This window comes from Neopelma chrysocephalum, unplaced genomic scaffold, assembly GCF_003984885.1.
Source record: "Neopelma chrysocephalum unplaced genomic scaffold, ASM398488v2 Primary Assembly neopelma1_103b, whole genome shotgun sequence".
NCBI lineage: Eukaryota > Metazoa > Chordata > Aves > Passeriformes > Pipridae > Neopelma > Neopelma chrysocephalum.
The window spans coordinates 385294-401858 of record NW_020897767.1 but is presented as its reverse complement, the minus strand read 5'-3'; the positions used below and the strand labels follow the sequence as shown (position 1 = coordinate 401858).

At 52.1% G+C, this 16565-nt stretch overlaps 2 protein-coding genes across 3 annotated transcripts in view; both read right to left on the bottom strand.

Annotated features, from left to right (window-relative positions):
• CYTIP (cytohesin 1 interacting protein) overlaps positions 1-1029 on the bottom strand; it is a 7187-nt gene extending 6158 nt beyond the window's left edge. The window contains exon 1 of the mRNA XM_027695846.1: positions 901-1029. Coding sequence (XP_027551647.1) covers positions 901-1029 — 129 coding nt within the window. The remainder of the gene's footprint in view (positions 1-900) is intronic.
• A 7195-nt stretch (positions 1030-8224) lies between these two features.
• Positions 8225-16565, bottom strand: part of ACVR1C (activin A receptor type 1C) — a 10558-nt gene continuing 2217 nt past the window's right edge. Inside the window, exons 2-8 of one of the 2 annotated variants that reach the window (XM_027695963.1) lie at positions 13837-14070; positions 12416-12646; positions 11928-12095; positions 11033-11189; positions 10552-10676; positions 9702-9832; positions 8225-8801 (exon numbers count right to left, since the gene is read on the bottom strand). In XM_027695963.1, the coding sequence (XP_027551764.1) occupies positions 8676-8801; positions 9702-9832; positions 10552-10676; positions 11033-11189; positions 11928-12095; positions 12416-12646; positions 13837-14070 (1172 nt within the window). In that variant the 3' untranslated portion in view covers positions 8225-8675. The remainder of the gene's footprint in view (positions 8802-9701; positions 9833-10551; positions 10677-11032; positions 11190-11927; positions 12096-12415; positions 12647-13836; positions 14071-16565) is intronic. The other variant, XM_027695962.1, reaches the window with a different exon arrangement.

The window sequence follows — 16565 nt, the reverse complement described above, 5'->3', positions numbered from 1 at the left end:
CAAGTCACACTGAGGGGGACAAGTCACACTGAGGGGGACAAGTCACAGCGAGGGTGGGTCCACCACACCAAGGGCTGCTCTGCCACACCGAGGGCAGCCCCACCACAGCCATGGGAGCTGGAGCCACCCAGCAGCAGCATTCCCAGGACCAGCCTGGCTCTGGCTTTCCCTTATGTCCCTACATTTGTACCAAGAAAAGGATAAAGTGTGTTTCTGTGGCTGAACAAAGTGAAACCTTAAGTGCACAGATATTACACACTACTTTTGTGATCCTAATTTCAGACTATAATGTGTGTCAAACACTTTCTATTCAGGTTTCTTCAGGTCAGACAAAAAGTCCAGAGCTGGAACTGCTCAGCTGATGGTTCTCAGCCTGTGGGAATACTACGACAAGCTACAGCAGTGTGGTGCTCTGTGCTGTACTGGGGGGAAAGCCCAGCAAAAGAGACAGCCCCAACAGCCCCGGCAGTTGTACAGAAACACCCCCAAATCCAGATGGAAACAGCTCCTGGTGGGCACTCTCTGTCAGCCCTGCAGAGCAGTCAGGCTGCCAGACTGAGGTAAATGCACATTTAAAGGAGCACCCAGGTAGCACCAGCCCCTCTGGCTCTCAGCACGGCTGGAAATGGAGAAGGAGCTGAGCCAGGGCTGGATCTCAGCTGCTACAGCCCTTCAGAGCCCAAGCCACAGGCAGGACAGGACACCCCATCACTCGCTCCCGGCAGAGCTTCCCGAACTGCCAGCGCCGCAAAGATCCCATTGCCATCCCCAAAACGGGCCCAGCCCACGGCACCCGGCAGTCATCCCTCCAGCACCCCCAAACCAGGGGCCGCAGGGAGCCTGCACGGGCACTCCTGGGTCACACCCGGGTGGCAGGAGGAGCCCACAGCCAGTCCATACCTTGCGCCCTCGGGGCAGCGTCCCCACCGTGCTGGCCAAGTGCTGCATCCTCCGGCCATCCGTGGGCAGCGCCTGCTCCCCGTCGGCGTTGGCATCGTGGTTCTGCTGCAGGAGCCTCCTGAGGGCCATGGCGAGGGGGCTCAGAGGGGCCCTGCCAAGCCCTGCGCCATGGCCACGGAACTGCGCCCGCTGCCACCCAGAAGGGCGAGGGCGGAAAGGCCTCCACGTGACCTGTGGTTTAGGTGCACGTTACACAAATCCCTCCTAGCAGAGCCCCAGGCTCTCGGTGTGCCTTGTGCTCACAGGGGAGTTAAGAATTAGGCTTGGCAGTTGCAGAAATCTGCTTAATTTTTTCCATTCCTGCACACAGCGATCCTCACCAACAGCTGCTGCTCTGCCAGGGTTTGTCCTCGTGGCCCTGCCTGCCTCGGGCACTCATCTGAACTCAACCTGCTCATTCTCCGACTTGCTCGGCGTTCCTGGCATCCCTAGAATCACCTTTTGGCACAGATGGGGAAAATAACACTGCTTTTGGCTAATGGTGTCAGTGCAGGACTTCCAGTTCCGGAGAGGGAAATGAGAGCTGAAGGCCGAGAGCAGGAGCTGAAAACCTGGCAGAGCGAGGGCAGAGCAACGCCCTCAGCACAGCACTGGGGTCACAGTGGGGAGCAAGGACTTAGCTGGCATGGCAGGTCTGGGGACACACAGCAAAGTCAACTGAGGGGCTTCAGGAAGGGACAGAAGGGGCTGCCACAGCAGAGCCCAGGCAGGCACAGTGCCAGGGACAGCCTGGCCAGATGTCATGTCCTGTCCCGGATGCCCAGGCCCGAGGAAGGTGCAGGGGTGACAGGGGGGTGAAGAGGAGGGCACACACTGAGTCCACCAGTGCAGGCGGGGTGTTCACACCCCCAGGCACCCTGCAGACCCTCCCTAGGTGTTGGCATGACATGCCAGCAGCCAGCGAGCCACCAGGGTCACTAAGCCATTGGTCCATCCCAGAGCAGAGTGATCCCAACCAGGGTCTCGCTCTGATCTGCAGCAGCCAGAGCATGGACCGACTGCCCAGCAGCCACCTTAAGTTTTGTGGGGGGTTCCTGTCTTGCAAAGGATTATGTCCCAGCAGCAAACATGTTGAGGAGGATTTACAAGTCTGAGAACTTCTGGCAGGGTTGTTTTTTCTCTGCAGTTGTCGGTTGTGAATTCAGTGTAGCTTTTGAATAACCTTTGGATTCCCTGATCCTGGGTGTGATGGAGAAGCACGGGAAGCAGCCCCGGGCCTGGGTGGGACACAGGGGTGGCTGCCTGTCCCCACTGCCCCTGGGTCACAGGGCAGCAGTGCAGAAGGAGGACGGGCGGGCAGCAGGCAGCAGCACAGCATGCCAGTCCTGGCAGTCACCCCAGCCAAGTCCTAAACACCCACGGAGCAGGGGCCACCACCCCTGGCACTCAGCCCTGCAGCCGTGGCCGGAGCCCTGTGTCCCAGCCGCTGGCACTGCTGGCTGGCAGTGACCTGGAGCAGCCGCTGGCACAGGCTGGACAGCCCAACAGACTCATCCCAAACACACTGTGCCATTTTTTGTCGAGGCAGACGGACAAATACCAGGGACTGCAACTGCACAAAGCAGCCAGAGTCGGCCCTGGCTCGGATGTGAACCTGCATGGGGAAAAGCAGGACCACTGCTATCAAAACAGAGAAGTAATACAAATGTACAGGTTACAGTCATTTTCTGAGTAAAGCCTTTTTCTGCCCCTTTACAAGGTAGTGCTGCACACACCTGGGACACCCAGTCCTGGGAGGAAAGGCTGGCAGGGGCACAGGGAGAGGAGGGGGCAGCCAGGACTGCGGGGTGAAGGGGTTCTGTCTCTGCCATCATGAGGAAGTTCAGTGCAGGCTGGCAGGGGCTGTCACACAGAGCTGCCCCACACACCTTCTGTAAGGGCTCTGCCTCTGTGAGCCACGGCACAGGAGGTGCAGGGATGGGTGTCCGTGGAGGAGGTGCCTGACATTTGCTGGTGCAGAGGAGCTCTTAGTGCCAGGAAAATGTTGGCATGGTGATCCAGGGGATCCACTCATTGCCCTGGATGGCTGAAGTGTCAGTACATCCCCATCCCAAACATTCATCCCTCAAAAACCCGGCATCTTGCAGCAGGGAAACATCCTGTCAGGAAACATCTGCCCCACACACCTGGAGGAGAACTGGTGGCTGATGTGTAGAGGAGTGCCTGCAGTCCCTGTGCCCCGATGGGGACAGGGAAGTGTGGCACACCACAGCAGCTCTGCAGCAACGAGTTTAGAGGTCTGTCCTTCATCTCGAGTTCCTCGGGGGAACCCCTCTGGGTTAAGGTGCAGAAAATAGATGTTTAAAAAGCACTGCAGAAGAGGGGGAAAGCTCTCTCCTTTTTCCTGAGAGAAGCAGCTGTAGCCCAGAGGGGTATCTCCTCACTCGCAAGCTGAGCAGCGCGGGGAGCGGGTGACTCAAAGCCGCTTCCCCTTTTCCTGCTCACGGTCCCCCGGTGAGTGCTTTGGTAACAAACAAAGCGCATTTCGGTTCCTCCGGCAGCCCTCTCTGACGTTCCTGAAACCCGGTGACTCATCTGTAAACAAGCTGAGGGCAGAAACAAACGAAACCTCCCATCAGAGCACAGAGCAGGACCTTGGTGCGAGCTGCCCCAGCAGCCCCGTGCCCGCTCTGCTGACCCGAGCGCCGCACCATCCGCGCACCCCGCACCCCAGCAGGCATCCCACACCCCCACAATGCACCCCACACCCCTGCCGGGCACCCCACACCCCTGCCAGGCACCCCACACCCCCGGCACACACCCCACACCCCGACAATGAACCCCACATCCGGACACACACCTCACACTCCGACACACACCCCACACCCTGACAATGAACCCCACACCCCCGGCACACACCCCACACCCCGACACAGACCCGACACAGACCCCAGACCCCGGCACAGCCCCTCCCTCCCAGCCCGCCTGCCCCTGGCCGGCCCGGCTCAGAGCCGCCCGGAGCAGGACACAAACCCTCAGGGACCCGGGAGCTCCTCTGCTGTGCTACCAGCTGTGCACCAAGGGCTCCTGGGGAGTGGCTTTACCTAACGGGGTGATGAGGAATTATCCCAAACCCTCCACCGAGCGATTCCTCACGAATACCTCTCCCCAGGTGACAGCCCGCGGTGTTCTGCTGCCACCGAGCCGGGACGCAGTGGCCGGGGCACAGCACCCACCTGGCTCACAGGGGCAGCTCCTCCTCCACCCAGGTGTGCTGGAGAAGGGTGTTTCTGGCAAACAGGAATTTCCCAGGCTGCTAGGAACGCAGCACTGCTCTCCCGGGCGACAGACGCCCACCCGGCGCGGCGGTGGCCAGGGGATGGCAGCCGATGTTCGCCGATGAGCCACCGGCTGCTGCCCTTCCATCGGGATCCGCTCCAGAGCCCCGACTGCCCGGCCACAACCAACCCTGCACAGCCGGCACCGCGGTAATGCCGCCCTCCTGGAGATGCACAGGGACCAAAGAGCGAGAATTCACAAGTAATTGCTATAATACAGTGGTCTTTTTAAGGAAAAAACAAATAAAAGCCCACAGCTTCTTTCAAAAGCCACAGAAGTTTCTTGGGTCACAGCGAGGCAGATTTCATTTTGACGTGCCTGAAATTCAAATAAAACCTGATTTAAACCCCCAGATTGTGGCTCTGTCAGGGGGATTTTCAAGCACACGGACTAGCACTGAGGTGCTCGGGGTGAGCAGGTCCCACTCAGGTTTACGCCAACAGCTGGAAGAACAAAATGCAGGGAGTGTTGTGTGACAGGGAGCTCAGCCAGGGCTCACACGGGTGTGGGGGCAGAGCCCTGAGCAAAGGTCCCTGTGGGTACAATCCACCAGCCCTTCTCTGGGAAGGCTGCTCAGAGTGGGAGAGCAGGGGCCATGTCCCAGGCAGGGAGCAGGAGGGCACAGGGAGAGCTCCAGCTCAGCACCAGGGCCTGCAGCTCTTCCCACCCTGGCCAGAACAAGCACAGCCGGCAGCAGGAGCTGGATGTTCCTGTGCACCATGGCCAACAAGCACCAGGAGGAGCAGAGCTCTTGCCCCAGCACTGCCCACCAGCACAGCAGCCCGGGAGGGGTGTTGGATGCCCCTCCAGGCAGGACTTACTCCTCATTTTGCCACAGGTCGGCCGGGAACAGCGATGGGAAGTCGAGGAAGCAGTGGCTGGCAGGAACATGCCCATTCCCAGTCCCTGCAGAACCTTGGGAGCCCTGGGAAGCGTCCTCCAGCCAGGAAAGGGGCTGGGGGCACACGCTGGCAGAGGAGCTTTGGTTCAGTTTGAAACCTCCAACATCTACAAGTCACCTGGAACAGGCTCAACCCTTCTGCCCTCACAAAAACAATTTCACACTTCACAGGAACACCAGGGCAGAGTACACTGAATTTATTAAAACAGCCACGTCTTCCCCAAAGTATGTGGGGTGAAAAATCCGCGTACAAAATACAACAGCTAAACCATTATTTACATCCAGGCAGCTGCAATATCAAGCAATAACTTTAGCAATAGTTTTAAAAATAACTCTCCAGTGTACACAGATCACGTATTTCACAAGACAAGGGCTGAGCACTGCACCACCATACTTATTTCAGAAATATTACAGTGTTCCAGGTAAAATATTAATGCTTCTTTTAAAAACAGACAACTCAGGAAGTGGTTTGCAGATTGACAAAACATGACACGTTTCTCTTTAGGAACTGAGAACAGCAGCAGGTTTAGACACAAACGTCACAGCTACATTCAAATTACATCTAGTCCATTCATCCAAAAATACATTCAGTGTAAGCTACAACTTATTGCACATTTCTTATATTCTGCAGAAATATATTGTACCTCAGTCTCACTCCCTGCTCAAAGTTCAGACCTGTTGTAGGGACTGGACATATTTCTGAATAAATTCATCTCTAACTCCTGAATTTATTACCAAGAAAAGAAGTGACATAGCAATGACTAAAATATTGTAGGGTTCATTATGGGGTTACACGAGGGAACGACCTTGGTTAAGTGCAAATAATAAAAGTATCAAAAAGTGCAGAGGAGATTACAGCCTGAATTTCTCAAGGGGTGTCTGGGGGCAGCAGCTCAGGAAACACAAAAAAATTCGGTGCTCGAGGAAACATTAATTAACTTTCCCTTTCAGTCCATAATCCCTGCATTAAGCTTTAGGTTGCTATTATAAAATATTAGTAACTCCTTCCAACTGGAAACATCAATTAGGAGAGGCTGAATGTGGTGATGGGGTTTGAGCATCCTTGACCTTGAAAATTTTTATGAGTTTAAGAACTTGTGCTTTAAGTGAAGATTAGCAGGAACATCATAACCTCTGAGGAAACCTAAGCCTCCCTAAACAGCACAGAAGTGTCTTGGCATAACCTCTGCGCTTAAATTAGAACTGGACAGATCCACATGGAGGGGAAAGGCCACTAAAACAATGGTTCTTTGGGGTTTTTTTAAAGGAGTGTAGAGTTTGCAAACATTTCAGAGCTCAACACAACATCATCAGCCCTTGGTTCGGTTATGTTTTAACTCTGGTTCACCAAAATACACATTCACCTCTCAACAAGAAGAGAAAAAAGAAAACCAGTGCAAAAATACTGAGTCAGGTGAAACGCCAGGACAAACAGACCACAATGTCTGATACCACGAGATATGTGCAGGGAAAGGGTTAAAGTATTCCTGGGGCTGGAGCTGTGACATGTGCAAGGGAGTTGAGCCTGAGAATCCTCCACCCACACCTCCCAGCTGGGCCAAAAGGGTCCTGTTCAAATTATAGGGCTGAACAACAACCTTCAGAGACTCCAGAATGGCAACTGAAAACTGAAACCCTTTTCTCACCTAAAAAAAAAAAAGCATCTTCGATTGTTCCTTTTTAAGATAAGGAATTTTTTTTCAACTTATGTACTACAAGAACAAATGCTGGATCTTGGGTTTGCAAATGTTTTGATACCCAAGTCAGCGTCATGCTTTGGATCATGCTAAAATTACTCCTCAAACAGCCTAGAAAGTCACATCCACTGAGCTCTACGGGGTAGTTCATGTAGTAGAAGCACATAAGAATTAAATCAGAGGATGGCTTGGCTTGGAAGGGACCTTAAAGCCCATCTCGTTCCCTTCCCTGCCATGGGCAGGGACACCTTCCACTGGACCAGGTTGCTCCAAGCCCCGTCCAACCTGGCCCAAATCTCTGAGACACCTCAGAAACCACACTGGAGAAAAATCTACCAGCAATTTAAGGGAAATATTCTCCACTGCTCAGCTCCAGAGCACAGAAAGACCCGCACTATTTAACACAAGCTCCTGTGCAAACAGGTAAATTGCATCAGAGCCTATTTACGGGCAATTAGCAGCCATAAAGCATCCTCAGTGTCCTGGAGATGTGTGTCAGGAGGAAACCCAGAGTGCTGATACTACAGACCACCCCACTCAGTAAAAGTTTAACCCGTTTTTCCCTGCAACAGTTCCAATTAAAGAGATTTTACCCCAAAGATTGATCTGACACACTGTGATCAGCCAACAGCTGACTGCCACGGAGCTGCATGGGCCACACAAGACTTTTGCAGAGTTCTGCTATTCTGGAAACATCTTTGGGCTTTATTTCCATTTAAAGATTGGGTTTAAAGATTTAAAGAACCATATGATTATGAAATGTATCATTTTGGCTATTAAAAATATTAGAATACTATATTCAAATACGTGGGCCATGGAGTGGGGGAGAAGCATCAGTTCACAAAATGCCAGAACATCAGTGAATTCTGACACAACACCTCACTTTGATGGCTGTGGTATTATGGAAACATGATCAGAGATGATAATACTCATCACCAGCCTGGTGCTGTTACAGAATTCCATAAGAAACCTCTGAAAAGGCTGTATTGGCTTTTGTTAAAGCTTCCCCCAACACCTCAAAAGGCACTAAAAAAATGTTACCAGTGATTAGCAAGATATTGTTAAAAATAAATATTTTCTCAGTTTAGGTAGAATTTCTCCCACTTTATCCCTATGTAACCAACAGAAAAGTATTGCCCCTATTACTTTTTCTACAAACTGTTAGAAAGAAAAGTTATCCCTTGGTCAATCTGTTCAATGAACAAATAGAGTAAAACAACTCAAATCCTAACCATAATATTGTATGTGAAACCGAGACAGTAAATATAAATGTTAATAGAGAACTGACTTGATGGTTTTGTTCACAATGTACATGCTTAGTGAATCTTTTTTAATTGCTTAGGTAATAATAAATATAGCAATTCAAAATGCATTTACTGATAGCCCCTTTTCAGATTCTTGCATAAAAATAGGTAAAAATCTGGGTTAAATTTGGTCTTTTACTTGGTTTGAGGACGGAACATGAGGGTTTTTTTGCAAACAGCTTTAACCAACACCAGACATTTTCAGGACAACTGAGGTCTGACGAGGATGAAAAGTGCAACAGCAAAAGGTATTTTTACACTGTTGTGATGCTTTAACCTCCTTCCTGTGATTCGCCTGGTGTCCAATTCACTCACAAAACCAGAGCAAGTCGTGGACTTGCTGTATCAAACCCAAGCTTTGAGTCCCGAGCTGCCTCTTCCCACGGCCGAACACGGCGCTGGAGGTCAGTGCCCTGCTGCGGGCACTGCAAGACTGAACCACGGCATCTGAGGTAGACCAGAAATGAAAATACTATCACACGTGGAAAGGTGAACGGCAGAATCCCTCCCCGTCTCCTCGCGGGGGGAGGTGGGTCAGGCCTTGGAGTCCTCCTGCAGGCAGAGCTGCGAGACGGTCTTCTTGACGCGCAGGGCGGTGAGACGGGCGGCACCGCTGGGGTGCCAGCACTCCCGCATCACCATGCCCATCACCCGCAGAGCCTGCAACACAGACACACCATGGCAGCACCCCCGCAACACAGACACACCATGGCAGCACTCCTGCAACACAGACACACCATGGCAGCACTCCCGCATCACCCTGCCCATCACCCGCAGTGCCTGCACACACAGACACACAACCCACGGGGATCATGGGCTCCAGCTCCTCACCCTGCACAGCCCCATCCCCAGAGTCCCACCCTGTGCCCCAGAGGATCACCCAAACCCTCCTGGAGCTCTGGCAGCCTTGGGGCTGTGCCCATTCCCTGGGGAGCCTGGGCAGTGCCCAACCAGCCTCTGGGGGAAGAACCTTTCCCTGAGATCCAACCTGAGCCTGCCCTGGCACAGCTCCAGCCATTCCCTGGCTGCTGTCCCTGGTCCCCCCAGAGCAGAGCTCAGTCCCTGCCCCTCCTCTGCCCCTCCCAATGAAGTTGTAGACATGGGAGCAAACAACAGGTCAGGGGTACAACCAGCACCTCCCGCTCTTTGTTTCGCAGGTGCAGTACAGGAAAATAAAGTGCAGCTCTCTGAAACAGTGACACAACAGCAGCAGCATCAGTGAAGATCCACGTTTAAGAGAGTTGAGCACTTGGTGCAAAGAGCTGACCTGAGAGCTGAAGGAGAGCTACACATCTGAAACATCTAAATTCAGGAGAGCTACACATCTGAAACATCTAAATTCAGGAGAGCTACACATCTGAAACATCTAAATTCAGGAGAGGCTGGGCACCAAGTACCCTGTCTCTCGCTCAAAAATTCTGCTTTAATTTAAATTCAAAAATATAAGGAATAAAATAAAACTAGAAAAAATAAACTAGAAACTAGACTAAACTAATAATCATAAATAGACTAACTGAATTAAAATAAATAAACTAAAATAAACCAGAGAGCTGGTTTTACCTCACAGCTTTGCCACTGGTTTGGAATATTCGGTCTGAGCTTCTGCTCACAGACAACCCTTCTCATGTCTTCTATTGAAGGATCAGAAGGCACAACATCGTAGTAAGGCAACTGGTATTCCTCAGTGATTCCTGGGGAACATTATTTGTGGAAGTAACACAAAGTACCTGCTCCACAACAAACTCTAATTGTTTCTACAAGCAGTGAGAGAGAACAGAACTTTCGGGGCCACCTTGAACACCGGCTCCATGACATCTCCTGTCCCCATTTAGTGCTGCAGTAACTGGGAGTGCTTTGGTTTTACTGAAGATAAGAGTGGTGTGGATCACAAAATGAGCTACAGCCAGCACTGGGGTCCCCAGCACAGGAGGGACGTGGAGCTGCTGGAGCCAGTCCAGAGGAGGCCCCGGAGATGCTCCAGGGCTGGAGCCCCTCTGCTCTGGAGCCAGGCTGGGAGAGCTGGGGGGGTTCCCCTGGAGAAGAGAAGGATCCAGGGAGAGCTGAGAGCCCCTTGCAGGGCCTAAAGGGGCTCCAGGAGAGCTGGAGAGGGACTGGGGACAAGGGATGGAGGGACAGGACACAGGGAATGTGTTCAAACTGGTTTAGGTGGGATATTGGGAAGGAATTCCTGGCTGGGAGGGTGGGGAGGCCCTGGCACAGGTTGCCCAGAGAAGCTGTGGCTGCCCCTGGATCCCTGGAAGTGTCCAAGGCCAGGTTGGACGGGGCTTGGAGCAACCTGGGCTGGTGGAAGGTGTCCCTGCCATGGCAGGGGGTGGAGTGGGATGAGCTTTAAGGTCCCTCCCAACCCAAACCATCTGGGATCCTGGGATGGTGTGAAAAGGCACCTCACCTCCAACACAGCACCTCCGGGCTATCTCCCAGTACACCAGCCCCAGGGAGTAAATGTCTGCACGTTTGAAGGACTCAAAGATGTTCATGTTCATTGTGTCCTCCAGGATCTCGGGAGCCATGTACCTGTGGAGCACACAGGGGCAGTTCAGCTCCTGCAGAAGGCCACGGTTGCCCTGCCATGTGCCAGGGCCAGGTGACCCCTCACGGCACTGGAGCCATGCCCTGACCAGGCCCAGAGCACGTGGAGTGACCAGCACACAATGTCCGTGCCAGAGCCACATCCCACGTGGGACAGGGAGCTCCATCCCATGGGAACGGCAACCACCTTCCCCTCCCACCCGGCCGGGGTGGAGGGACAGGGTCTTGCCGGTAGCAAGAGTGTAGGGGACATCAGTGATGGAGGGGACATCAGTGGTGGAGGGGAGGGCTGGGAGGAGCCATCCCCATGGAGAGAGCCCGTCTGGCAGAGCCTGACCCACCTCCTGGTGCCCACGCGGGGGTTCTGGGGGATGTCGATGGTGTTGAGCACCGAGTCGTGCTTCACCGCCAGGCCCAGGTCGGCGATGGCACAGCTCTCGTTCCTCTTCACCAGGATGTTCTTGGACTTCAGATCCCGGTGTGCGATCGCTGGCTTCCCTGTTCACAGGGAGAGAAACCACCTCCAGTTTTGATAAGGACAGCGTGGATTTTAATATGATGAGCAAGGATGTAAAGCCAGTTTTATTCAATTTTGTTACTATCCCCTATAGAAACACTGAAGCCTATTTTGAGCAAGTAAAGCTCTGCTAAATGCTGTCAACTTCAAAAGAAAATTTTGATGGCATATTTGTTTCAATATCTGTATTTCAAGTGTAAAACACAAGAAAAGAAAATAGAAGTTCACCCTTCAAATTAATTTAGAAAATTACAGAATCATGGAATGGCTCGGCTTGGAAAAACCCTCCAAGATGATTGAGGCCAACTGTTCCCACAGCACTGCCAAAGCCACCACCAACCCATGACCCCAAGTGCCACATCTACACAGCTTTTAAATCCCTCCAGGGACGGTGACCCCACCACTGCCCTGGGCAGCTGTGCCAGGGCTGGGCAGCCCTTTTGGGGAAGAAGTTTTTCCTAATTTTTCCTTCATTAGCGCTCACTTCTCTTTAGCACAGCTGCTCCCATGGGCATCCACTTAAAGCCATGGATGAAGTGCAGACAGCAGAAGTGGGAGGGTGACATCCCTGTTCCCCTGCAGCGCTCACACACTGCTCCTCTTGGTGTGAACAGTTTGGAAAATGCTTCACAATTTCACGTGAATTCCATGAATGTTTTCGCAAACAACACTGAAGCACCTCAAAATACTGGAAGGACAAGCGGGAGGGAAGCACTTGCCTTGCGTGCCCACGATCTCCATGTGGAGGTGGGCCAGGCCACTGGCCACTGACAGCGCCAGCCTGACCATGCCCTCCACGGTCACCGTGCCTCTGTTCAGGTAGTCGAACAGGGAGCCCTGCTCGTGGTACTCGGAGACCAGCCAGAGCTGAGTCCACGTCCCGTTATCTACCCGGAGGAAGCAAGATTGTTAAACACACTCCCTGGGAAAGCCTTCCTGTTTTGAGGATGCAAACAAGCAGGTGTGCAGGTCGTCCCACTGGGAAGGAGCTCGGGACAGCACGCGGTTCGGGGTGGTGCTGCACATGGGAGGGGGGCAGCGAAAGCTGTTCTGAGACAGACACTCAGGATTCAGCATCAGTTGGGTTGGAAAGGTCTCTAAGACTGTTGAGTGCCAAGGTCACCCCAGAGAACCCCAGGATTCTGAGGGTTGGAAAAGCCCCGTGAGAGGAGGGAGCCCCCGATGCCGCGCCCGCCCCATCCCATACCCTTGTTGTCGGCAGCGATGAAGCCCAGGATGTTCTCGTGCCTCAGCATGACCGTCTGGTAAATCTCTGCCTCCCGGAACCAGGACCGCTCGTCCCTGGAGGAGAAGATCTTCACAGCCACGTCCTCCCCGCACCACTTCCCGCGCCAGACTTCACCAAACCGGCCCTTCCCCACGATCTCCTGCAGGACAATCGTCCTGGCGATGGTCCTCTGCACGAGCAGGGGCAAACCTGGTAGGAAGGAGAGATGGGGGCTTGGGAAACAGCTCAGCTGTGACCTTCAAATCCCAACACTGCCCTTTCCCAGTGAGCTGCACTCACGGCTTTGTTTTCCAAGATTGCCAGGGGAAAATCCTCTCCCCACTAATATCTCCCCAAATCAGCCTTTTAGATGTTACTTTTCAGTGTCCATACATTTAAAAAAAAACATTAAAAAGCCCCAATAAAAATTAAAAAATAGGCCTGAACTATTCCATTTGTTTTGATAGGAATTGCAGCTGTCCTACAGTCAATTAGCTGCTTCCCTCTGACTGATATTTTCAAAAATAAAGATAAATTATCATAGCAGCTCCACTGTCTTTTGCCAGCCATAACCTCTACCTTTTTTGGTTTGATTCTGAGTTTTCTGGGAACTTAAAATAATTATTAATTTTTATATTTTTTTAAAATCAAGACGGCCTTGATTTTGGCTGAAATCAGACCAAATTAACCCACTGTGCAGGGCTCTGGATCAGCACAAGTCCAGCCCTGTTCCTGGCTCAGGGATGGCTGGGAAGAGTTAAAACTTTAGGGTAAATAAAGCCAAAGTCTGCTCATTATAGCTGTGAAAAAGTATTAGGGAAGAACAACAATTTAATCCTCAGAGGTATGCAGCTCATGGAAATAAAGTCAACTAAACTAGGCACCATTCCTACATTTTTCACTTATAAATAAAAGCAAGCACAATCTACATACTTTCCAATAAAGCCTGTAGTTAGGGAAAGCTGGGCTGTACATCCCAGATGTGCCACTGGCCAGATGAGCTGACATATATTAATTCCACCTCAATTTTGTGTTTCTTTGGTTTAAAAACTTCCCCATTGCAATGGAGGCATCACAGTAGACTGGATATCAGAAACAGGAAAAATGTTAGAAAGGTGGACATCCTGCTCAGAAAAAGAATTTTGGGTAAAGTTATTTTGCAATAAAACACAAAAAATTTCAGAAGCAGGTGAGTTAATACCTTTCATTATCAGCCAGCAGCACTGGGTTTCACACTTGAATCTGATTTCTGAGCTCGCTCTTTTAACTCTTCCATTCCAACAAAGAGCAGAACTTTTGCAGTTTGACAGAAGAAGAGCACACAAAGCCCTGTCACTGCTGTCAGGGGTGGCCACGTGCATCAACCCAAACCCCTCTGGCGTGCAGGGCACCCCACGTACCAGAGCCGGAGCCGGAGGTGGTCATGTCATAGATGAGATCCCTCAGCGTCTTCCCAGAGCTCACCAGGTTGCCCTCGGACAGGGGCTCCTCCACGTTGGGGGGTTTGTGGCAGCGCCGGCCGCCCCGGGAGGAGCAGAGGGCCAGCAGTGCCCCCAGCACCAGCACACACAGCGGCACTGCCACCGTCACCGCCAGCACCACCGGCCTGGGTGCCCTGCCCGGGGACTCGGATGCTGTGGGGACACGAGAGAGGGGTTGGGGTAACACGTCAGGGAGGGGCTGGGGAGGGACGGCATGGCAGGGGTCAAACATTGCCCACAGTCGTCCTGGCCATGAGACAGATCCCATTCCTGTAAGACATGGAGTCTTCCCCCACACATTTTTGTGCAGGAAGTTTGGTCTCTTGATCACCACCCAACACCACCGCCTCAGATCACCCCATCCCATCCCACCCCATCCCACCCCATCCCATCCTATCCCATCCTATCCCATCCCATCCCATCTCATCCCATCCTATCCCATCTCATCCCATCCCATCTCATCCCATCCCATCCCACCCCATCCCACCCCATCCCATCCCACCTCATCCCACCCCATCCCACTCCTCAGGGACCAGCAGAGGACACTCTTAGCAGGGCACAGCTGGCCCATGGGCTCAGTGCCCCGGGCTGGAGCAGTGATGTCCCTGCTGCCAGCACAGTGACCAGCATTCCCACTGGAAAACACCTGCCCTGCCAGCCTGGCCGTCAGCTCCAGTGGGAATGGTGGGTGCCAGATGCCAAACACCAGCAGTGGGAGAGAGCCCGGGGGAACATCCTGCACCTGCAGCTCCTGGTCCTCCTCCTGCTCCTGCTGAGAGCCTTGGCCACAGCCCGTGTCACCTTTGGCTGGAGGGTCCTCCCACATCCTCAGCATGGGCTCTGCAGCAGCCCCTTCTCACAGCGTGTGGTCACCACTGTCCTGCATCCCTCCCAGTCCTTCCAGCTCCTTCCTTCTCTTCCCTCCTTTCTGCAGCTCCCTCCACTCCAGAGCAGCACTCTTTCTTGAAGAAATATCTCCAGAACCAGCACTGTGATCCCTGTTTTATAGTCAGGGCCATCTTCAACCCTGACCCCGTGCACCAAATGTCCCGTGGCCAGGACCAGCACTGCACACACCCCTCGGGGGTCCAGGGGCTCCCCACAGCCCAAACCACACACAGGGAAGTGACAAACACCACAAACACAACACACACCCCACGCCCGGGGTGCTGCTAAAGGCCACTCCACAGTGGTGACATCCACAGCAGTTGGGCAAGGTCAGACTCCTGGGGAAATCAGACAATCCCTCAGGACCACCCAAAGCCAGCAAAACAACACCATTAATCCCATTTTGCAACCCTATTCTGAATGTGCTGTTCATTGACTGACTGACCAGGAACAGAAGCTGACACGTGTTGCCCTGTGTGAAGCAAAGGCAGCACATCTGGCAGCACTCAGCACTTTCACAACACGGAGCAGTTATGGGCCAAGTTGTGTAAATAAAATAGTACTTATAGGCAGCAAAAAAAAAAAAAAGGAAGGATTTTTTCCCCCCTCCAATGGAAAAGACATTCTCACACACAGTCATTTACTTTTGACTCACAATGAGCACTTCAAGGTTTCCAAAAGCTCTGAACTCTGTGTGTGCAAGTTTCTAGGCTACTCAGGGGGGCAAATTACATGTTATTTCCAAGGCACTAAGAAAATCTATTCCATTAATAGGTGTCTCTAGTCAGCTCTACAGAACACTTTTAAACCATTTCAAAAACATACAATTTGGGCTAGAGCCTAAAATTAAGTTTCTCCAGCTTCCACCGTGACTACAGACCCCACTCACAGGGGAGTGGGGGCAGAGATCACAAACTCTGCCTCCCAGATCTTAAATATGGCCCGAAAATCCTGTGAGACACAAGTCTACAACTCAAAGAGCCTTCTGGATCTGACCCACAGCTGCTCATCCCAGCCTGTTCCACGCTGAGGGCAGGAGGTGAGTTCTGCAGAGAAAACCAGAGTGAGAGCTGTGCAGGGCAGGGTTCATCAAAGGGAGGTCCCTCAGGGCAGCAGCACACAGAGCATTTTCTCAGCCCTGCTGTGACATCCCACTGACAGGGGAAGCTCACCTTGAGCTGGGGCAGAAACTATCCCAGTTAAACCAGTAGAAGCCCAAAAAGGAATCCGGGTTAACACATTAAAAAAAAAAAAACCATTACAGCAAACTCATCCTGCACTTCGAGACTTTCTCCTGCTAATGCAAAATACTGCAATGAAACCCCTGCCCACAAGGAGGATATAAAAAGCAGAGATCCAGGTTGAATCTGTCTTTAAAGATGTGCATTTTCAGGCATTGTAAAAACAAACAGACAAAAACCAAAGAACAAACAAAAAAAAACCAACTCAAATGAACAGCCAGTTCCTGTCCTCCAGGGCACCAACCAGCCCCTGCTCTGCCTGGGCATTGCCACCTGCAGCTCTGCCACGGGAATTCAGGTTGGCAGGGAAGTGGGTAGATATATAACATAGACATACACCTAAAGAGATAGATAGATATGAAAAATAGATAAATTTATAAGGAGTTTTTTATAGAAAAATAGAGAGAGAGAGAGAAAGAGAGAGAGAGAAAGAGATAGAGAGAGAGATAGAGAGATAAAGAGATAAAGAGATAGAGAAAGAGACAGAGAAAGAGACAGAGAAAGAGACAGAGAAAGAGA